The sequence below is a fragment of the Oxyura jamaicensis genome, chromosome 26, assembly GCF_011077185.1.
Source record: "Oxyura jamaicensis isolate SHBP4307 breed ruddy duck chromosome 26, BPBGC_Ojam_1.0, whole genome shotgun sequence".
Classification (NCBI taxonomy): domain Eukaryota; kingdom Metazoa; phylum Chordata; class Aves; order Anseriformes; family Anatidae; genus Oxyura; species Oxyura jamaicensis.
In genome coordinates, this window is record NC_048918.1 from 5,596,189 (window position 1) to 5,620,405 (window position 24,217).

General features: G+C 42.6%; 1 protein-coding gene and 1 long non-coding RNA gene across 7 annotated transcripts in view; one reads left to right on the forward strand and one right to left on the reverse strand.

Moving 5' to 3' along the window:
* The window catches only part of KCND3 (potassium voltage-gated channel subfamily D member 3), a 120,466-nt gene that overhangs the window by 31,032 nt on the left and 65,217 nt on the right, over positions 1-24,217 (reverse strand). For all 6 annotated transcript variants that reach the window (XM_035347401.1, XM_035347404.1, XM_035347400.1 and 3 more), the window contains exon 3: positions 1,202-1,364. In XM_035347401.1, the coding sequence (XP_035203292.1) occupies positions 1,202-1,364 (163 nt within the window). The remainder of the gene's footprint in view (positions 1-1,201; positions 1,365-24,217) is intronic.
* The window catches only part of LOC118178686, a 98,406-nt gene that overhangs the window by 18,467 nt on the left and 55,722 nt on the right, over positions 1-24,217 (forward strand). The gene's annotated exons all lie outside the window — the stretch shown is intronic.

The following is a 24,217-nucleotide window of genomic DNA, read 5'->3' on the forward strand; positions in this document are numbered from 1 at the left end:
CAGTTGTTAACTGGCTAAGGTTTTGTTGCTGGTTGTGTTGTTCCCTAAGGTTCTGGATTTATACTTTTAACCACAGACGGAATGGAGAGTTCACCTGTCTTCCAGTGATCCAAAGCAAAATTAGCTATTAACACTGAAGTAGTAAAAGGTTGTTCTAATGCTTGTAATGCCATCCTGGTCGTTACCTGCCAGATTACATTTCTGCAGCCAACATCCCGATAAAGGGTGCTGTCTGCGTTCACACTGTTCAGTGAAAGAGATTTTGTTTAATTTAAAGTGGGTGTAAGTGCTGCTGAAAGGTAGAGGGCTGATGCAGCTGGAGACTGGAAGCACAGAACCTACGACCCAGGAAGCAGCTTTACAAATTCACAGAGCATTTCTCTGTGCATGAGAGAAAGCAGACAGTATGATGGATCATCTGGTGGTCCTCAACAGAAAGGACTCGTGGCAAACATGGAAGATTCCAAACACACCCCACAACGTGGCTTTGCCCTCATGTGGAGTTTGGATTTCTTCGTCTTCTAAATGATAATGCCAAACCTAATGCAGATCTAAATGTAAATCGCAGCACCGATTTACGGAGCCTGTAATTCATTCCTGCGTGATTCTGCTTCTGTTACTCTGCTTATGCGCTTTGCCTGCCAGATGTGGTTTTGTAGGTCTTGTATCTCTGTGCTCTACTGTCAGCTCCCTGAGATGTGGGAAGTAGGCAGGACCCAGATGCTTGCCCGCAGCAGAAATGGCATGTCTTGCTGCTGCTGTTTGCCAGCAGATCCCCTGAGTATTGAATTTCTGGCAGACAGAATTCCATTGGGAGAAATAAACCAAGCCTTTAGTGTACAGTTGTTGTAAACACCTGATTCTGGTTTTGTTGTAATTTAGTGGGCTGAAATGGAGTTATAATCTGTTATACTTTCTGAGGGAATCAGTAGGTATATGTACGTATTTATTTCTCATGTGTGTGACAGTGAGTAGTAAAAGCCCCATTGCTTCTGACAACGAGGGTCCAGGGTTCAAGTCCCTGTTTGGGTGGTGATAATTTATTTTTCATGGTTCAGTGGGTGATATTGGTGAGAGGGGGGTGCTTGGACCAGATATCTTGGTCTATAAACCAACCTTAATGGTCCTATGACGTGTAGCATGCCCAGTGTCCAGCGTGTGCAATGGGTGAGCTTGTGCTTGGGCGTGGGTTTCAGCTTACCTTCTGCGCTCTCCGCTTGTCGGCCCGCTGGTTCTGGTGGTAAATTCGGCTGAAGTTGGAGACAATGACGGGAACGGGCAGAGCAATGACCAACACCCCGCTCAGGGAGCAAATGGAGCCAAATATCTTCCCGGCAATTGTCTTGGGCACCATGTCACCATAACTAGAGGGGAAAGAACAAAAAAGGGAAGCCCCTCCTTCAGACAAGTGCTGTGGCACCAAAAGCCTTTTCAGGTTCTCTGAGCGAGCAGCAGCGTGGGTGTCCAGGTCAGACAATAAAACAGAAACGTGCCATACAAGCAACAAGTCCTGTGAATTTACACCACATTCTGGCAATGGATTAAGCTACACCAAAGAAGGGTGCCCTGGCTGCAGAATGCCTGCACCAGCCCAGGCGCGTTAAAGTCATGCCCTCACTCATTCCGCACCTACCTCTCAACCAGCTCAAAGTTTGTCTGCTTGTACATCTGCTTGTGACCAGTTCATGTATTTTCATTCCCTTGTATTGAGGTGCAAATGAGGACTGACTTACACTTGTGTTTAAAAATGTGGCAGTTTCCTTGCCATCTGCGCATTCAGAAATACGGGGTGCGTTAAACTCTGCGTTCGGTAATGAATGAATTCTCAGGAATGAGTCCAGCTGAAAAGTGTTAAGACAAACTTCTGCACTGAGGCTGACCTAGCAATCTTTTTGTTAACTATTGTAATTTGTATGTTAAATAATACCGGCAGAATCGGAGATGAAATAATCCATTTTCTGCAGATGGGAGATCGTGCTGGCTTAGGTTCTTTAGGTTGCACATGATAAATCACTACTCTGAGTGCTTTTTTGCTGTCTGGGGTTTTACTCTGCAAATTGCAAAATCTTTTTGTAGCAGTTTTATACCTAAGTTTTAACGTTTCCTACTGTAAAGGCAACTGATGTGCTTATGGCCACTCAGCAGTGCAATAGGAACAAGTGTGGCGCTTGTTCCGTAACGCTATGTTACAGTGAAGGTAATTGAGATTTTGAATTTTGATTTACAATTTGGCCTGACACAATCCCTGTGTTTTATGCCAGGTGATGGGACCTCTTAATTCTAACCGACTGCACCATCGCTGACGGCTATCCCATCTCACAGCACAGCCTGTGATGCCCAGTTGGGCAGCAGATGCTGGCAGTGCAAACGTTGCTGCCCTGCATTCAGCAGATGCAGAGGAAACCTCCACAGGAGGCTCGTTCTCCCCTGCCGTTTACCCTCTTGAAGTGACTTCAATGCTTTCTTCTGCACATGGTTGATAGGCAAATAAAAACCCATCCAGAAAGCTGGAGGTGCATTGCACTGCATTCTGATCCTGTAACAAAGAGCTCATTTGTAGGTAATGCCCTCAGAGTATGGTAGGAGCACGATTAGCGCAGCCGCCGACTGAATTTCCAGGCGTTGTTTCAGAGAGCCAGTTATTGCATGCTTGTGTGCAAGCGTATATTAGCATCAGTATTCACTGAAGTGATTTTCAGCCGGAGGAAAGGGAGAAGCAAGTGGCCAAATAAGTTTTTTTTTTTTTATTTTATTTAGTTTTGTTTTTTTGTGTGTGTGTGTGTGTCCATGTGTTTTTTAAAGGGTTGATACCGAATTGGCTGTGTGCAAGCCATGCGAGTACAGGAATTCCCAGAGCACCTTTGTGGCTCAGGAGGTCAGGCAAAATCCCACTACAAGCAGGTTTGTCTGATATGGTCACAGCCTGGAGTAGAAGGGAGGACCTAGGTACTGAAGCCTGCTCAAATTTTATAGGAGACAGGAAATTGATGCTAAAGGAAGTCTGGGCCTGAGGAAGATGTCCCTTGTTTCAGGCTTCTGGTTGCTATCAGATGGTGTTTGGGATTTCCATGCTTTTCTTTGGGGGTATTCTGGTGTTTAATGGAGTAAATACTAAAAAATAAAATGCTTTATAGCTGAGGTTTTATTTTTCAGACATCACTAGCTAATGTTAATTATTCCAAGCAGAATCCTTCTCCTGCGCTCACCTGCACTGCGTGCACTCACACTCGGAGTGCCGCGAATCGATGCTGTGCTATTTATGTCTGTTAACTTCCTAGCTGCTGCTGCTTTATGCAAAGATAGTTTAAAAGCTCTTGCTAAGTGACAAGGTCTTCTGCCTCATTTAACACTGTTCTAAAAAAATCTTTCTCGCTTTTTTTCCTACTGCCCCTTAACATGATAGGGCTGACAATTAATCATATGCCTCAAGCATGATCTCAGTGACCTGGAGTACCGAGAGAAAGCCCTTCTGTGCATTTGGAGGAAGTATAATAAGAAGTGTCTGCCTCTCGGTCTGCCTTGTTGAGTTTTGTTCTTACACATGGACTGAGAGTTACCTTGTTACTTGGGACTTCAGAGAAGTTGTTTTAAAACACCATCAGAAAGGATCTTGGAGCGTGGTGAATGATTCTTCTGGGGAGGTGCAGGACTTTATTTGCAAAACCAGTGGGAAAGAGACAGCGATGGGAAATTTTGCACTGGCTGGAGCAGGCTGTGCAGGAATGAGACCTAGAATTTCCCCTCTCTGACACTGACTCCTCTGGATCTACCACAGAATTACCTGTGGAGAGGATGTGCTGGGTTGGGCACTGGGGGCTGCATGGCACGGCACGTGTTGGCAGCTGTAGTTCTGCCTTTCCTGGCCTACTGACCTGCAGTGCAAGTGTCAGTGGTACTTGGAAGTGTCCTGGCTTTGTGATCAGAGTAAAATTCAGCTATGCTTCTGGGGAACTTGGGCCATTTTTAGATGACCTATTCTTAAAAAGGAAAATCCATTCAGACTTTTAAGGTTCAGGGTTACCTCCAGGGGTGTGCTCCTTTCGGTGCCCCTGGGGTGCGTGGGTCAGTACAGAGCATGGGCATTACTGTGACAGCTGCAGGACAAATTGTTCTGCGTACCCCTGCCTCCTGGATGTCTTACTATAAGCAAGAGAAACAGGGAGGAATACAAAATCGGCAATGTTCAGATCTGAATCGCATTTTAGCCGTAGAAGGAGCACAGTGCAGGATGGCTTCAGGCACAGCGGTTCGGGGAGGCCAGGGCAGCGACCCCGGGCTTTGCCTTGTTCTCAATGAATTGTTTTATGTTTAGCAGGAGTTAAGTGCACGCATAGAGTGAATGCTAGTGAGGTAATTACAGCAGTGAAAGAAAAACATGGTACGATGCACTCGGACTGGAGGAGGACGCTTTGTCCTTGTGCTGTGAATACTGATGCTGAAAGAGCAGTGCCCAGGGAACAGTCCTGAGACCAGCGACCACACAAACCCACCACTGGCCTGGCTGGTGGCAGAGGAAAAAAAGGACAGAATGAAGTGACTTCACAGGGCAGCTTGCTCTCTGGTTTTTGCTTAATACATCTCTTTTTAAGGAACTTCAGTCACCTGAGGTCCTTGCTCCCTTTGAGTGAGTTACCACTTCAATCCAGACAGTGTCTGCTCAAGCCAAAATCTGCAGTTTGACTTCAAGGAAGGGCCGTGTGCATGTGTCTCTGTGTGCACCAGTGCCTACAGCGTAATCTAGATCCCCCTGCCCTGAAGGGGAGGCCTTTCTTTGACTGTGATGGGGTTTGGACTGAACCTATAAAGTTGCAATTCTTCTACTCCTGTATGTGGCTATTGCAGTGTTAATTACTGGGGTGACAATTTATTTTTGTCCTGAATGGTACTACAAGTGCTAATGGCCACATGGCATATTTATAACAGATACAGTGCCAAATAATCTCAAATATTGTTTTTCAATTAGTACTAATTGAGCATTTTAAAACCATTTTTTAAAAAAATGGAATGAGAGAACCCAACTTGCCTATTAATTTGTTTAGTACAAGGCAAATTGTCACCTAAAAAATTTCTGCTACAGAAGGTGCATTTTAAGTAATTCCTGAATAAGCTTATTAGAGCAGTAAGAAGATAAAAGAGTTAGGAAATGATTAACATTCAGAGGGCCTAGCGGGATGTTAGAGCCTGTAATGCAAATAACAGAGGCTGCAAATTCAGTACATTTTCATGTGACCTTTAGGAAGTCATTTCAGCTTTTTGGACCTCAGCTCCCCCTTGATGAAATGGCATTTGGTTACTTACTCCTTGCCTGCTTGGTCTGATGAGGCACCAAGTTCCTCAGAGCCCAAACTGCCCCACATTCTGAATGTCCCCAACACCCAGCACTGCTACTACGTACTGCTCTGTTGGAAATTTTACTAATGCAAGGTGGTTGTACAGAGAGCTGGAGTAAACAGCCTGCACGTGGCTCCAGGCATGTCCAGGGATAAATGCTGGGAATTGTCTAGGTTAGATGTGGAACATGCCTAGAGATAAACACATTTCCTATTTGTTTTGCCAGGAATCAGTTAGATGGCAACAGATTTTACCAGTTTTCAGCTGCTGGATTTGTTGTTCTGCTTGCTGCCTGCACTAGGGGAGCTGCCCCTGCTGGGCCGTGTGAAGGTGAGGGACCTTTAGGAGGGGCTGTCCTCGCTGTCGTGGTACCCCTGGTGCTCTGTGCACTGAGAGCAATTCTGCGGTTTCTACACGTTTATCCCATGTGTAAAATGACCTGGCTGCTATTTCTCCTGTTTTCTTCTCGCAGTGTCCCTTCAAAGCCACATTTCCTTCCAAGGAAGCTCTGCAGTCACTGAGGCTCTTACCCACTGTACAGATCATGTGAAATGCAAGTAAAGCCTTAAACAAACCATTGGGAAATTACCTTTAAATGGTCACTCTATAGACTGGAAAAGGCTATGAACGTAGAGTTTTCTTATTTTATTTATTTGTATTAGACCTTCTTTGTTCTTTGGATATAAAAGGGGTCGTATGTCATTCACCCTAATTAGTAGCTATTAGCCTTGACAACTTAATGTGCTGTTGTTTTTCTCTCTGTCAGTACAGAAAATAGAGGTCACTGCTTCTGAGTTCTGGTTTTAGCAGTAGAGGTGTCTGGACACTGCTTAGCTCCTCCAGCTGGAGACAGCAATAAATAAGGTGCTGAACAGCTCATCAAATGACTCACTCTAAAAATAGACTCCCAGCAGCATCTCTGATGATCCTTTCTCTGTGCAGTGTTCACAGCCCTACAAACAGGGAATTGTCAAAAAGCTGGAAGATTGCATAGTACAGGGACATTAGAAGGTGCTACAGCAGTATCGGCTCTGTGGGGATGGTGAAAGAACTTTGCAGAGGATGCTCTTTTCCAGCAGCCTATTTTATTTGCCAGCTTTTCAGGCAGCGTGGGTATAAAGCATGCATCTGGGGAGGGGCTTAATGTTCATAAAATTCTGTTATTGCACAGTTACTGTTTCCGCTGGTTCCTCTGGATGCAGAGGAGGTAAGATGGCAGATGATGATTGATAAGCCTGTATCCCAGTGCCTTCCCTCTTAGTAAAAGATCCATCCTGGGGAAGAGTGAGGCCACAGAGAGTAAGCAGGGCACCAGGTCCAGCACCCTCCTCTTCCCCAGGGCTGGCTCAGGACAGGGCAGCACCGCCCCACCGAGTGCACCCCGGGAGCGCTGCTGCACACTCTGTGTGCCCAGGCGATGTGGTGGGGTCACAGAGCCAGCGTGAGGATGTGGGGACACCTGGCTTCTGGATTCACGTGGTCTCAAATGATTGAAAGAGAACTGTACTTTTTCTGGTTGCTGTTTTGAAGCAGTCAAGGGACGTTTCCAGCCTAGTGGTGCAAAACCTTGTGGTTTTCAAACACAGCCTATGAAAGCTGCAATATCTCATGAAGAATGGAAGCAACGCTCCTTGAAATGATTTAGTATTTCTGCCTCACACTGGCCTTAACAGCTCTTTGAGAGTTTCTTGCTCTTTGACCTTTTGCCCAGCACAGTAGAATCAGAGGAAGGTTTCCCTCCAGCCCTTAAGCTTCTGCTTTTAGGACGGTGAGGACAGAACAATAACATTATGTAGTAGACAGCGGAATATGATTTTGAAAGCCTCTTGCATAAGAGAATGAAGTATGGAATTAGCATGCAGCTTTCCAGGTGCAAGAGATCCTTTTCTATACCTTAAGTAAATCACTTTGCACTGTTCTTATTTGCAGAAAGGGGGGAAAAAAAGTCTAAAATTCAGCTAGAATGTTTCTGTTGCATTGCAAGGCTGTGTATGTTGCATTTGACAGCTCAGAGGAGCTAATGTCCCTCTATTTAATAGGTACAAGTCCAATGTAATCGTGCTAATGCTTCTTTGAACCCCCAGTATGAAAAAACGATTGTGTCACTTCCAATGATAATGTGAAAACAAAGGCAAATACTACTCATTCCTTTCTTGGTTTTGCACGTGACAAATGAGCAGGGATTTAAAAGCTACACTACAGGGGCTTGTGATAGATCTTTTCTTTAGGGTTTAATTCATTCTTCCTCATGTGTCTTGCTGGACTTAGCCTCTCAAAAACCATAGCTCTTGGAGCACAGCTAACAGCTTGGGTTTTATCCTGCCACATATTCACACCTCCGGGTATGCAAAGATGCTGGTGCCTTTTCCAGTAGAGGCCTGCTAACCTCCACGTATGATTTATTCAATTCAGGTATTCTGGAAAAGTGGGAGGGGAGGTGTGAAGCTCCACAGGCAGTGACATCTTGTAAGGGACTGAAGGCAGAAATGGGCTGCAAGAGCAGTGATGGAGCGCTCCTTGAGTCTCAAAGCTTACTTTGTCTTGGGCTTGTTTCATGGCCTCAGAAAACACGGGTCTGCTTTCCGCCTGATTTTTCCATGTTTGTAACGGGGATCAAGATATCTTCAGAGTTGTCCCAGACATGTATAGTGAGGATTGATTAGTTAAAGCTGCCATGATGTTTTGAAAATACAGAATTTTTTAAAAAGTGTTTTGTGGACATAGACTGAGTGTCAATAAGGGTAGTTTGGAACTTTGTCAGCTTTTCAAATACGCTAAACCTAGAAAGAACGCGATGCGCCGCTGAATGCCTGAGGAACCTGACACGAGACTTGTGCCTCCTGAAGGAGCATGCAGTAAACAGATCCACAATGGCTTTGAAGCAAGCAAATCTATAAACAGGCTGTCAAATGACAGACTTTAACAGCAAATCAGCTGTGTCTGGGGAAGTACAGAGCCTATTTCATGCTAGGTTTCTTTTACATTAAATATCCTTATTTTCTGCCTTGTTTTGAGGTGGGCAGCTCCCCAGCTGGGTATCTAGCTTCTGCAATATTTGGCTTGGTTTTGTACCAGTGTTTTCTTTTCCCCTAGCATGTTTTATTTCTTAATGTCTATATGGATGCTCTCGTCCTCCCTAGATATTCTGCTGGAATTACAACCAACAGCTGAGCTGCGAGGGGATGAGTTCTGTAAATGTGTAGCAGTGCTAGCAACGGATGCTTATTAGCTTCAGTGCTTAGATTCATTGGGATATTTTGGAAAGTTATGGTCAGCAGTTACCTAGTAGGAGCGGTTGAGGTAATGTTGATTGTTTTGTTTTGCTCTGGTCTATAAGTTAATATTTTTTTAATGAGTTCTGTGTAATAAAAGCACCGAGAGTTACATCTGAAGTCCTGAAGGAAGGTCTGATGCTGTGTTAGGCCCTTTTCTCCTTATAACAGAGGTGAACGTGCAATGACATGGGAGGACAGAGTATTTAAAACAGAGAAGGATTTCTTTACACTGCAAGAAGTTATTTTGTAGGAACTCACTGCTTCAGGATAACTGTGGGGAACTTGCTAGAGAGTCCAGAAAGGACTGCTTGGCTTTGTTTGTGTCCACACCGAGACCATGCACTTGCATCACCTAGCATGGGAAATGATTGCTCTGAAGAGATGCAAGTTCTGCTGCTTCTCTACCCTTGAGCATCAGAAAAGAAGGCAGGTTTTCCCTCATGACTTGCTCAGGGAGGAATTGTCTTCCTGGGCAGCCCATAACAACCCTCCTCAAAGCCATATGAAGGGATCAGGCTGACTTGGGGGCAGTTGTAGCCTGCTCTTTCCTGTCCTTGCACAAGAAAGGTGACTTAACTGGGAAGGTCTCTGATAGCAACTGGTAGTGTAAATGTTCCTTACAACAGCAGCAGTGGCTGCACAAAGAAATGGTAATGTTTATGTAGACTTGGGAATAAACCGAGTAAGTTATTTAATGCACTGAGGGTTGAGAATACTCAATATATGCACACGCTGGTTCCATTTATTCTTTCTGGCTTGGATCAACTTCTCAGCCTGTAGGCTGTTAAAACAGATGGTCTGAATTTGGGTAACATTCAGACCTTTAGTTGAAGCTAAAAATGGAATTTCATTGGCAAGGAAAGTAGGTCAGAAAGCTAAAGCCCCTAGTCCTAAAATGATGAAAGGCTTCTAATCGAGTTCTCTATTACCATTCATTGAAAGGAGCAGGGGAGGAAACACTGTCAGAGACCTCTGAGGAAGGGACCACAGTGAGAGCACAAGCCCCCTGCATCCTGCAAGGAGCCCTGTGCCTCTGCAGCTGTGCTGGTGCCAGAGGTGGGTGACCGCTGCTCGGGGCTCCCCGCGTCCTGCCCAGAGCTCCTTGCTGCAGGGGGGCATGAGCAGCTTCATCTGCATCAGCTGCAGAGGAGAGCTGCTCTGCGTATCCTCTGTTAATACCTTTCACACTAATAATCCTTTCCACACTGATTCTGTCATCCACCTGACTCAGGTTTTGTGACTTCACTGCCTCTGCAGACTGTGACTCGCTCCACACCTGAGGCTGCCAGGCAGAGATTTCTTTGCTCTTCATCACTTTCGGGTGTGTGCCAACACTTGAAAATCTTTCCTCGTTGTGGCCAGTGGGGCTTATTCAGAGCAAATGGGGAACCTGTTCCCTTTAACACAGTGGTGGTCCCAGCTCAGCACATTGCTTCAGCCCTTGCTTTGTGTTAAGCACATACTTAATTCCTGTTCAATGAAAAGATGGCAATGTACTTCTTCAAATACTTTTTTTAACGTTACTGGGATGAATTTGTTCTCTATGTTTTGCAAACCCAAGCTAACATACCGTCATTACTCCTCGCCCTTTCCCCCCATCCTACTGCTAGGAATTACATTTCTCTGAATTGAGAATTGCATGCATTACAGCTCTGCCAGCAAATGCGTTTTTAGAGAGTGTCAGAGACCTCCTGTCAGAGACTCTCCCTGAATGTTGACGTGGAGCATCTGCCTTGGTCTCCGGCTGTCATTGTCACAGTAGCAGGTAGCAAAAGTAGGGAGTGAAGTCTGTACAACTCAGAAATCATGAAGGGTAATTGTCTACTGCTTAACAGAAATAGCAATTTACACTGTCACTAAATCTCATTAAAGAAAAAAGAATCTCATTAAAGAAAAATAGATGTTTTTTATGGTATCTCATGCTTCTATGTGACCATCTAATAAAGCACTAATTTTTCCATGAGAAGGAAAACTTAAACTGTTGTTTTAACAATTATTTAGAGAAAAAGAGGAATTGAATTCTATGTAGAATCAATATAAGAAAAACTGAATTTCACTTTGCAGAAAATACCTCCAGTCTTAACCTCCACACTGTACCATCTTCAGGGGAAACTTTATTCTTTCTAGTTCTCACAAAGCTGATGTATCTAGCAAAAAGTGAACTCACTTTTCTTTCTCCTCATGCATTACCAAGCAGCTAAGCTGTCATCGAAGTTTTTGATCCTCAAATCTCAGTTTCAATACTGATAGATGCATCAGAAAAAGCTCTTTGATTTTTTTTTTTTTCCTTTTTTTTTTTTTTTTTTTTTTTTGGTCAGCCTGCTGAACTTACAGACTTTTTTGTTAGACAAATCTTTCTCCATTTGCCAGAGTTAATTTGGATTTGAAATGTATTGAGAAGACAACAGGCAACACCAAAGATTTTATCTGTGCGGTGATTTTTCAGAGCAGATGTCCCAGTGCCCTCCCAGCTCCTGCCGGCCGGGGGCTGCCCGAGCCCAAGCAGGCTACGCTGGTGGTGCTGAATTGTTTTGCTGCAAGGGATAGTCCAGAAGTCCCTAGGTCAAGAGAAGAACGCATGTTCACAGAAAGTGGCTGTTTAGCCCTTCAACTCACTATTATCGGTCGAGGAAAAGCTCACTGGTTTGCTTTATCGGTGGGAGTTTTTGCTGTACATGAACAAAAAATCTATATGATTCCTTCTGACAGAAAGCCCACCCCTTGCTGTGTATCTTCAGATCGTAGGGTTTTTTTCCTGAAGGTGAAAGTATGATGTTACTTTCACAGATTCCTGTTTCCTTGGTAATTCAGACTTTTCACCCTGAAACTGACAGCAAGTTCTTCCTTGGTCAATATTTAATTTAATTTAAATTCTAACGTGGGCACTCAGCCTTAAATCCAGTAATAAGAGTCGCCACCACAGGTTCCCTTTGGCCCTTAAACCATACGGCTGTTGCAGGCGTATGAGGCTGTGATGAGGCACCTTGCTTTGATCTTTTTATTTCTTTATTTATTTTATTTCAATTAACCTCAGCTCTGCTGCTGCTCCTGTGCGTGCAGGCAAGGGGACGGCTGCGGTGCCAGCCCCGATGCTCAGCGGTGCTGCACTGACCAGCTTGTGCTTACAGCACGCTGCAAGGAGGTACTGCACGCACGTTCACTAATTAGCTTACAATTGAGCATTGTTATCATTTCACTACACTGTCAATCATTTATAATTTGTCCATAAACAAATGAGGGTGTATTTTATCCAATAGAGAGAGCACAGTAACTGAATTAAGGCCAATTAAATACAGTGGAACGACAGCTTTGCAGCCACCCACTACTGAATGAGCCCTTTGTCTTGGGCTTTCTTGCTGTGACCAAAGCAATATTTCTAACCTTTGTGTTTTCTGCAGCCATCAAACATAAGTGATACTCAGGAAATTTGAGGAGACTGAGTGTCTTCTTGTATCAGAAGTCCTGAGTATAATTGTCTAGCTGGCCATCATCTGGCACCCGGCATGTTAGCGACTCAGTGCTTCTCAATAACACACACTTTTAAAAAAGCATTTGTTTGTTTTCATGGAAGATAAAATGTCCCATATTGAGGTATTATTTATTTCTGGATGTATAAACTTAAGGGCCTTTTAAATTACTTCATTCATTATTAATTCACATGAATCCTCGTATTATTCAGAGTGAAGACCTTATACAATTACCTGATAGCACAGTCAATTATTTTTTAGCACCTTAAAGACCCCTGTAAAAGAAATCTCTCTGGAAATCTCTCTGCAGGCTGGAGAGAGTGGTGCGTGCACTGAGCAATTAGACTTTTCCCCTACTAGCAGGGCTGAAGGCTCCCTGCTCTGTCTTAAATTCTTAACTGTGGTGTCAACTTATAAGAAATGTTGGGTTTTTGCTTTCATTTTATCCTCATCTGTTTCTTCTCTGTCTTTTTAAGCAGCTTGAGCATCCATGCTGAGCCATGTCACATTCCAAATGATACACATACTGTGCATTTTAATGAGCTGCTAACACTGATTATACAAAAACCAATCTCAGAAATATTTACTGAGTCAAAAGGGAAGGGAAGAAAAAAAGCCTATGGGGAATTAATTAGCTTTTTAAGAATTAGCTTTTTGAAAGCCTCAGATTCTGGAAAAGTTGAACTTGGCACTGGAAGTAGTTTCAAAGGAGCTCAGAAGTGAGCAGAAGGAAAAGGAGTGTGTTGTTGTCATGGAGCGTTGCATATCACAGGCATCGCTGTGCTGGTCAGAAGACACCGTACACATATGTACGTACAGACGGGCTGCTGCAGCAGGTTGCTCTGGGCTGTGCAAGTTGGATTTTTACTGCCTCCATGGGTGGAGGCTCCACAGCCTTTGTGGGCAGACTCTGTCAGCACTCGGTCACCATTGCAGTTAAAAAGGTGGTGAACACTCCTGATCTGGAGCAGCTCTCTTTGTGCAGCGCTTTTCTTGCTGTGGTATTTGAAGTTTTGCTTCCACGTGGAGGTAGCTTCTGGGCTTATACTGCGTAAAATAGCAGACAGATGCATAATTGAACTGTTCCTCACAGTTCTTTTTGACTTTTTTTGAAAGAGTAAAGCTGTTTTAATTTTGATAATCTATTTAGAAATTTGATTCCTTTAATTATATTTAAGCACCTAAGCTCCTTTTTAAATAATAGTCTGAAATATTTTATATTTAAGAATAGCTATAATACTGTCAATTTGCACAGAGTTACCCTTCTCGATCAAAAGTTCTATTTCAACAGTCTAGCAATTATGATCAAATAGTGAAGTGTATAAAGTGTGTCAGGTTTATCAGAATGAGAGACATGCCGCAAGTGAGAAATATATTTCATGTCTAAAAAAACCCGAGCTGTAACTTCTCTACAAATCCAGTTATCTGTATCTAAAATATAGGCCTCCTAATATGCACAATTCAATAAATACATATATTTTTAAATAGCAGTATCAGAAATTCAGTTAATTCTAGCCTATGGATAGCTTCATACAAATTCCCCTTGGTTCTAGACCAATCTCACCAAGGTTTCTATTTCCTGCAGATGTAAAATGCTGTGTATGGGCTGGTTACCTACACACACGCTTCTGTCCGTTCCCAATGGCATTGCTCTAATAGTACTGCATTTGTCATCAGCTAGTGACATACGAAGGGAATTAAAAATGTATTTGGATCATGCATGCATTGTAAGTGCAAGACTTTTCAGTGACAGGAAGAATGACAGAGCATCCAAGTGGCCGTGCTGCAGACACTACTTGTTAGTTCGGCAGAAACGACTTCACTGCAGGCTGGAGTGGTGAGGGGCAGATCCTTGTAATAACGGGCTGAAAGGCAGTCAGGAGATGCGAGTATGAAACTGGTCCTTGAAGGGTGGCTTAGTGTGTACAGGATATTATCGCGATCAGAAAGATTTGAAAAGACGTTTTTTTATCACCCTTCAGTAAAATCACAAATAGTAAGAGAGGTGGTGTAAAACAGGGTGGGAAGGCAGCCCAGATGTCCGGACCCTTCAGAGCACCTGGCCTCGGCTGCTGAGAACTGGGAGGGAAGGTGGGCAGAGTGCACTTGTCTTGGACTTCACCTCTAAGCAAAGCAGAATCAGGAGGAACTGAGGACTTGTGGAAATGCATTTCAGTGCTTTCACGTGTAGCAAACACAGTGCTTGAGTATGTTCCCTTGGCCTGCCTGACTGCTGGTGGGTATGTTCTTATCCAGTCAGCTCAGCTGACTTGTAAGCAAAATTAGAACTGACTTAGGGTTAGATCTACAAAGTTGATTGGGTTCCTAAGAGGGATTACTGAAGCACTGGTGCAGGCCAAATGGTATTTGCCTCTTGACACAACTAAATAATCTAGTAAATCTGGCCACAGATACTACATATGGCTCTGACATCCACTCTGATTTTTAGACCGTGGCATGTAAGCTAGCCAGTAGGAAGAGGTTTACTCCGCAGCAGAGGCACAGCCTGAACATTATATACCATGAAAAGCTGGGAGATTGTACCCAGAACCCACACCTAGCTCTGCTAACCAGAGCTGGGGTGTTGCCTCTGCATTGCAGAAGACTCTTTCAGCGTGGGCGTGCTTTGTTCTACCTTGGTGTAGATACTTAATGATTTCTTCTCCACCCCTCCACTCTTTTTAATGGCCTTGTTTAAATAAATATTAATGCCTAGTCTTTGAGCAGGTGCAAACCTGTACTCCAGAAAGACTGTTACGGCTGCAGAACCATTATGCCATCCCTATCAATCACACTCTCATTTGCTCCTGGGATGTAAAGAGCACCTGTGGCTAGTTAGCTATAGACTTTATTACAAGCTAGATGACTTCAGTGTTCCTTGCTCGTGACTGTTTTCCTTTTGCTTTCTTTTCTATGAATAAATTTTTATTCTTTGGAAGCCTTGACATATTTTCCCCTCATTTTGTGACTCTGTGTATCAGAAAATAAAAATAAGTAATAAAACCCCAAGAAATATGGGTGCCCTTCTGTGAACCTGCTTAGCACAGGATAGCAAAAGTTTGTCACAAAAGACAGTGAAAACAAAAAGCTTTTTCTATGCCAGCCAGTCTTTTATCTCGAGCAAATTAGTCTTATTAAAATAAAATTGGTGAGCTTTAAATGCCACACCACAACACAAAATTTAGTCTGTTGGTGCATGACAGACAAATCAGAGAGAATCTTTATTACTTTTTTTTTTTTTTTTTTTTTTTTTTTGAAATGGAAGACCAAAGCTGTGAACCTGTTCTGAAGGATGCCTTGCTTTTTTCTGTTTTGAGAACAGCTACCATGGAGGCACAACAGAGACTTTTAGGCTGCCTGAGAGATTTACTCTTGGTGACTGCAAGTCTTGTGGGTAGGGACAGTCTTACAGAGTCGTATCTTACAGACCGGGGTTTACTCTTCCAGCACTGTGTGCCACGTACATGTGCGTATGTCCACCGTGGGTTCCAGAGAAGCTGATGGATCAGCCTACAGCTGCAGCAGGAACCAGTTTGACTTTTGCTCACTGGTGTGGCTGTTGATGAGATGGGTGGCAGTACACAGCTAACCTGGCAGGCGTGCGCTTTGCTTGTTGTTCCCTCGGTGATACAGGCACATGCACAGAGGCACTTCTGGGTCCACTCCCAGTAGAGAAATGTGGTATGAGGAAATGCAGTGACCTCCCAGTGATGGCTGGCAGCCCTGAGTGTTGGTCTAAGTGGTGCCCTGGAAGTCCCAGCCTGTCTCTGACACCTTTCCTCTTCCCTGTCCCTCGTGGGTTGGCCATCTGTGCTTGGAGTACCAGGAGTTCAGGCTGTAGGATCCAACTTCAGCTGCATTTTAGCATATCTTATACATTTGTTCCTCTAAGCATGTGTTAATATTAATAACACACAGATAATTTTTCTGAGTAAGAAATCAAATTCACCTACATACTGCCAGATCTACGCCTCCAGGGAAGTGTTCTTAGTCTAGAGCTGGTTGAATAATTCTGTTCTATTTCAGACTCCTCTTTCTTCAAAGACAGACTAAAGGACCATGCTCACAAATACCAGTTTCTCTTGAAATGTTTCAGATTTGTTAGGAAAAAAAAAATCCAAATGATAAACTTTTAGGTGAAACCAACAACAGCCAATTGAAAGCGTAGGCTTATTTGTGGATGCTTCAATTTCCTTTGTCTGTATTTGATTAAAATGCTGCAGATTTAATATGAGTTTTTTCTTCTAAATAGAAAGAAAAGAAGAAGAATAGCCCTGCATGCAGCTTCCTGTTATTTTCTTCACCAGTGGAGTTTTTTATCATTCCGAGCAAAAATTAACTGGAGTTGTCCAAGTTTGCCAGTGATTGATAGTGTCAACTTAAATGTTACTAGTCAAAACTTGTTTTCTCCTTTTTCACTCCTCCGGAGCTCAGGTAGACAGTTTGCCAAAGTATAACAACATTCCCTGTTGTGCAGTTTGAGAAGCCAGCTGCACCAGCCGTGTTGGCGTCGCATCGGACTGGAGAGCAGGGTCTGGTCTCCCAGCCCTGGCAGTGCTGGAACCAAGCAAAGCGCGCTGCCCCACAACTTCGGTTTTCAGAATTGGGCTGTAATGTATTTGCTGCCAGCTTATCCAGCATGCACAATATTCTCCTTCTCTAGTAATGCTCAGAAAGTTGATTTTGAACTTCTGGCCTTATAAACATTTTTTCTCCCAGATGAGAAAGCAGAAGGCTAGCAATGAAAATTAACTTGCTAATAAAAGTAATTAGCACATAAAGGGACAATCACCAAAATCAAACCCTGCTTTGTTTCACTAAGAGTGTTCAAGTATTGCATGAATAGAAAGAGATTATAAGAATAAATCATTTGTGGTCTGCATCTTGGGACTGAGCTGAAGGATGGTTCTTATCTCTGTAGATACCCCGAGTCTTCTATTTAGATTTTATGCATTTGACCAGCCACATCTTTATGCACATTCATGAGTATTTCAGGAAAAACAAAAGACTGGGTCGTCTGGTCTGTTTTCTGGCATCAACACTACACAGTGAAATTACTATTTTATGGTTGCCACCAGTAAATCTTTTGTCTAGACCTAAATTTAGGACTAAATCTAAATCCTCTGTCTAGTCCTTCCCATCACTACTTGCAGAGTTGGTAAATTCACAGCTTCCCTGTCAGCAAATATTATTTTCTTATTTCCTTTGTCTTAGAAGATTTTTCTCCTTTATTTGCACAATCTGAGATTTAAACCATCATCTGTTACTTCATTCCCACATCTACTGTGAAGAATTCTCTTTCCTTTCTAGATTAGTAGAGGTAGCGTCAGCCTCATCATATTTTCCTGTGTTGCTATTTCCTCTAAGATATTGCAGGAAGATGCCCAGAGAAAAGCTTGCATTTTTGAATTTGCTCCTTGTGATTTCTTCTTCTTCCTACATACGCACCCCTAAAAGTTGAGCTTTTCCCTGTAGATATGACACTGAATATTGAATCCGAGTTGATGCCTTCATAAAAACAGTTGACTATGAATTCATTCTTTTTGCAATTACTGATTCACCGTCCTTCCTCCAGGTACAAACCATCGCAGATAACATTATTGGAATTTATCTATGCGAGTGTTACGCAGCAGGCTCATTTCCCAAGGTGATTTTGGAATAAACAAACATGCCAAAACAAAACATAAAAGCCCTAAAACAAACAACCAGGAGCACAGATCTGCAGCATGCATTTTTATTCTCGCCTCTCCTATAGAAAAAGGAGAGATGTCAGAACTCAAATGTCTTGCAGTATGTTCTGCAAAAGCAGTGCAGCATGCCATTTGGATCTGTCAACATTTTATATTGTGACTGGCAATGAAGCTGCTGTACCTTTTCCCTGCAGATTAGTACGACAGCTGTAACAGCCATGCAAAGTGACATAAGTTACAAACAGTTCTTACAGATTGGCCAAGGAATCACGTAGGGAAAACGACATGCCATAGGCTTGTGTCTTTGTTGGTTTTTTTTTGGTTGGTTGGTTGTGCAGATTTTTTTTTTTTTTTTCCTGTAGATCTCACATACATGGGAAACAAACGGATTTTTAACTCATCCTGATTTAGGAAAATCTCTGGCTGACCGTTAAGCTGACTGGGTTCAGTACACGGATTTCCTTTGACTTCTGCACGTTTTAAGCTATGTTTTGCTCCTTTTGTATTCACCAAGCAGATAAGCCCTGCAAATCTAAACCAGCAGCAGTGAGCTTTCAGCCCTCTTCAGTCCAGTGCTTGGTCAAAAGTATGTTCTAAAAATATCTCACATTTGAGCATTTCTTTGGGGGTACAGACTTCTGGTTTCTTCTGAGGAAGACAGGAGAGGAATGGAAGAGGCCCCTCCTCAAAGTGCTGAGATACTGACATCATTCAGAATGCAAATACTGAATAGCTTTAAAAATGTGGCTTTTAGTATTCCTTTAAATCCAGTGAAGCAAACTGAAAAGTGATGCAGCTGAAGCTGTGCAATTACGACACAGCTGTACAAGTGTGGCTGAGTGGAGACGTGGCTATAATAAGCCCAGTAAGTAGTGGATTTGGGTATAAAACTGAGTGAAACTGTTTAAGTTTTGCATTTTTCACTGTGGACTGCCACAGACCCTATCACCACATGTAAAATAAACCATAATTCTTGAATCTGCAAAGTTTTTGTTTTCATCCTAGCGGGACTTTCAGTCTTTTCAGTCTTTCTCCCTGGGCTCTGTGTTTGGTCTCTGCTCCAGCAGCACAGCCCCAGCTGCACCCAGGTCCCCAGCCAGGGCCTCTCCCTGAGTGCCCTGCTTGGGGGCTTGCTGGCAGGTTGGTGTTGGTGTTGTTGGTTTGTATTTTTAAAATGGAATGATTTCATTTTGGAAGCAAACATATTTTTTGATTTCAGTTGAGTCAGATTTTTCCCAGTAAAATGAGCCTGGTTCCCATCATTACACTTAACAACTGTGCTTCAGGTAATAACACGGCTGGAAACAGTGGTAAAACTTCCCTAACCATAAGTGTGAGTGTCATAGGCTTCAAATTACCTCAAGAAACTGATGTTAAAATTCTGAATGAGTTTCCAGAGTTCACATACATCCTTATAGGGATGACACTGCTTGGTTCAGCCTTGTTTGGATTTATGTGTATGAGCCAGTTAGGTTTTGGGATTCATATTGTATTATTTAGTACAATTGTTCTATTTTGAACAGGAAAACATTCTGGTCCTTGTCTTTTCTCTGTCCCATCTAAATCTCATCTCTAACATCAAAACAAAGTTCCTTGCATTCCTAATGAAACAGGCTGCTTAAGCACTAAGCCCTGGTAATCCAGTTTATGTTTTCATAACAGTAAATACAATATGAAGATATGCACAGCTTGTGCTTGATGTAAGCAATGAGATCATTACAGTGTTCCTAAATCCTTTTATTTTAAGATTTTAGTTGATAAATTTTATGTGTTTGTCCTTTATTTGTCATTTGTAGCATGGGCTTTTCCCTAAAGCCGGCTTCCCATAACTTCCACCACTCTGGTTTAAGCTTCTTTTTGTCTGAAGTTTTACTGGTACAGGAGACATAGAGATGTCATCTACAGCATGTTAAAGCTCTAGGCAGATGCTCTAAGGGATGTGACTTTTGACTTTTTGTGTGACCTTGGACAGCTTAAGTAAACTCTTTCCTCCTCAGTTCCTCTGCCTAACACTGAGGAGATATTATTTCCTTTCCTCTAATCTTTAGTGTTTTCTCTTGTTCTTTATATAAGGGACTTTGCTCTTTGCACTGACACGGTGCCCAGTATGTAATTTCATAATCATTATTTACACTTTGATTGAACATTCATATTATTCAGTAGATGACATTAATAATATCAAAATGTCATTTTATACAATATTTAAGATCAGAATTTCCTATTGGAAATCAATGAGAACGTCTTCCTAAGAATCAATGACCTCAATGTCCCTTGTTATATAAGACATATCTATATTTATCAGTGCTGATAAAAGATGTTGCACCGATCTTTCTGTTTGTGGCTTATACAGAATTCTGTAATACTCCTCTCAGAGACAACCAGTTAGCTCTCAGGAGTGGGTGACTTTCAGTCTGCACCAGTATCACTCAGATTTAAAGCAGAATTTTGGAGACAAAAGGCTCCATCTCCCATTAGCAGACCCCTCCCATGGGTTACTTTGTCATTAGACTTCAGCCCTTACACAAGACATGCCATTAACTAGAAAGGATTGTTCCTTGTCAAGTCCTACATGGTTCAAGGTGACTGAGCAATTCCCTGCTGGAGTGGATCTGTTCAGAATATAACTTTATCTGTTAGCCAGAGCTGGGTCAGGGAGAGAACCTCGATTCTATTCCTAGTCTTGCAATGACTTACCCTGCTGGAAATTATTTAATACCTCTGCACCTCAGTTTATCCCAGACAAATCTGGAGACAGAGCTAATATGTCAAGTGATCGGTGGCACTGCATACAAGGGTCTTTGTGCGTATCTCTTTGTTCTGTAATAAAACTGCATACATTGCATACGATACATAGCATTTGTACTTTCAAGTTGCAGAGGGATTAGGGCTTTGTTTGATGAGTGTAAAATTTTGTGTTTGTCTTCAAGTTTTTATACATATATATAGACAGATAGATATCCGGTACCTAATTTAGCCTGGGGTGTAATCAGTGAAAAATTACAGGCTAACCTCATCACCTGTGAGCATTCTGGTGGGAAAATATGCAGCACCAGCAGGAATTCAGATTAAAGATGTTAAAAAAATATCCTTTCATCTATACATTCTTCCTCATTAAATGTGGAGTTTGCTCATAAGTATTTGCCAAATAAAAAAGGAGAAATAGGTAAAAGTTAATACTATACAATTAAGTTCCCTTGAATTTTCCCAGAAGGTTCACCTTAGCTTAATTTAATATCCCCTCAGTTCTCCCAAGCCATCTGTTTGGCTGAGATGCAAAACAAATGTGTACAGTTAGATGTATTTATCATGCAAGCCTTGGAAGTGAGAAAAGCTTGTAGGAAAGAGGTTTGCTCACTGACCCAGTAGGGCAGTTGTTTCTTCAAGAAGTCCAGTACCATGTAACAAAAGGCTGTTACTATCTGTCCTGGAAGGCACTTTGAGTAATCCAGTGAAGCAGGTAAAGCCAGTGGTAAATGATGCACATGAACAGTCTCGTTGACATGGGGAGCTGGGCTCAGCACCTGTGGAAATCAGGGGAGAAGCTGACCCAAACACCCAGCTCGATTGGGACCCTGGGCTCTGTACATGAAACACATGTGGACCATTTCCCCCTGAGCTAGTGAGAGACAGCTGCTGATGTGAACAGCATATGAACATATGATAAAGTTAGAACTGTTACCCTCTGTCCTGTGCTTGGTTGTGAATTAGGGATTTACGATCCTGGCAGAGGAGCCGTTGTCCTACTTCATTGTGGTTTTCAATTGTTATTAATAAAACATAGTGCTGTCTATGTCTTGATGCAGAGAGGCCTTAGTCTTAGTACATGTCCTTCCCATTTATTATTTATACAGGCATTTAACAGCTCTGACATATTTTAACAGAAATGATGGGCAATAGTTTGCAAATCAGAATTAGCAACAAATAACATTTGATACTTCTAAAATTTCAAGTGTTGATTTATACATGTGTAGAAATGATATTGTCTGTGTTCTTTTTTGCTTAATATCAATAGTTTTACCTCTCGCTAAGTTAGAAATGCCATTTAAATCAGATAGCATTTATATAAGTGTGTGAGTATGGATAGATGCTGGTTTTATATATGCAGCATGGGGTGGGTAAGAGGTGAAGAAATTAATTGTGCCTTCTTACTAGCGTATCAGAGAAGTTGATTGCCTTCTCTTTTCCTGATGGGTGAGTGCTCACATGAATGCTGAGGATTCTGCCTCCTTTTGTGGGAGGACCACCCGGGCTCCTCCTGCAGCTGAGTACTGATGCAAGTTCAGCTAAATTTAATACTAGCTTCCCAAAGTAAGAAGTTAACCAGCAGAGAGCGGTCCAGACTCTCCTGAACAAAGATGTGGGCAAACCAGAAAGACTTATTGTAGATGTAGAAACAATGAGAAAAGGCGACAGCTTCAAGAAGTCAGATATGTGGAGACCTTTGACTTACATCTCTGGTACCCTTGAAAACAATGACAAATCTTGTTTTTGTCTCTGTAATAAGTAAAAATAAATACAGTAAGACCCCAAGTTCCAGGAACAAAGACAGGAAAATCTATCGAATATCTAAAGAAAAAAAACATTGGTCCTGTTCCCGTGAAGTAAAGGAATTGTTACAGTTGACTTTGAGGGAAATAAAAACAAGTCTTTGAACTACATTACTACTAATTTTCATAGCACTAATTTTCATTTTCCAGCTCCTGTGAAATTAAGTTAGTATTATCTCCACTCACAGGGAACTGAGGCTCTGGGAGTGTGTCTTTCCAAAAGTCAAATGGGAAATCTGTCATAGAGTTGGGAACCAGACCTAAATTGCCTCAAACTTAAAGGCAGTGAGAGGACTCTCAGCCCCACGCGCTTGAAGGCAAACTGACTTTTTGTTGCATATCCTGAACATAAGAATTCATATGATGAGTCTGAACCTCCTTTTCCAACCTTTTTCTGATGGTGTAGGTTAAAAAGTTGGAAGTAGGTCACAAAGGACTCGAGTGCTGAAGAACAGATATTCCTCTGGTGACTTGCTTAGTGGCCTAGTTCTTGGGCAGCAAAGTCAGAGGAGACGGAACGTTGCAAATCACACTAAACAAATGCTGGAGGCACTTTTGAGGCGAGACCCAGGGAGAGGCACAAAGAAAAGTGGAAAGCTACTGTTAGTTCTTTAGGAGCCGCTGGTTCTGCTGAGCAGGCCCCTCGAGGAGCGGGGCTGAGGGCGCTCGGCAGGCCGGGCCCCGCGGGCAGGCAGCAGCTGGCGGCTTGCCCAGGGCCTGGCACAAAACAGCGCTTCTGCAGGCCCGGCTGGCTGCGCTCGAGGCCTCCCAACGTGCTCTTTCTCCATCACCTTCTACTGCTGATGTTCCTGGGATCGTTCAGTTCTTTAAGTTCATCATGAATTTTGATGAACATTCAATTAGAAATTGCATCTAATTCTGGATTGAACGGGGTGAGCGGAACCCTCAGCTGTTAAATGTTGTCTTTGGTCGCTAGACATCAGGCTTTAAGGTGCAAAGGCTGACTGTCCTTGAAATGCACTTTCTTGGGTTACTCACAGCCACAGGAGCCTACTTTGTATAGGGCGAGAGAAAGAATGCATGATCGTGTATATAAAGATTTTTATGGGACACGAAATAATTTTGCTGGTTAAAAGCTAAACTTTATAGTATTGCTATTTTTAATTAAATATTAATTGCAGAAGATGGCTCTGGAAATGACTGCTCAGATTGTTTAATCCATATAGATGACCTTTACGTTGAGTTTATTCTCTCATGCTTACACTGCCCTTCAACCCCATCTGGGGACTGACCTCATCTGGCAGGCTGTTCCACTCCTAATTAGAAAGATGCCTAGCTTACTCGCCTTTTTAATGTTTATTAATGTGCCTTTGCTGAGGATACTGTGGGATGGAGAGCTGGTGATTATGGTGCTATAAAGTTTCCCCATCAGTTGCTCACATAGAAGCAGCCCAGTTATTCTTATACGGCTTTTGAGAGTTGGATGTACTTCAAAGGGACAAGAAAAGGGAGAACAGCTTCTCCTGAGGTTGAAAAACAAGCCCACCTTATGTGTTTGTGTAGTGTAATATAAGCATTATTTCAAAAATTGTGTTTTTTCCCTCTCTCCCAACCATCTTAATTCATTTCTTTTGATACTGATAAGCAGCTTTGTGTAGCATGAAATTTGCTACCATGATTCTGAGTTGCCTGACAATGCAGGTATAAAAATGAAGCATCAGCCGGCAAAAGTGTGTTCGTGTGGTGGAACTTTTAAAAGGATTAGATTCATTTGCAAAATATTTTTCCACTAAGGGATGTGATTCTACTTCTTTCATTAATGCACAATGTCAGAGGCACTACTATGGTTGAGGATTGCAATGTTAATTAAAATGGAAAGTTGTGGGGGCGGGAGGCAGGTGTAAACCAGTCTTTTCCACTTGATTGTCCATAGGACGTGTGAGAAT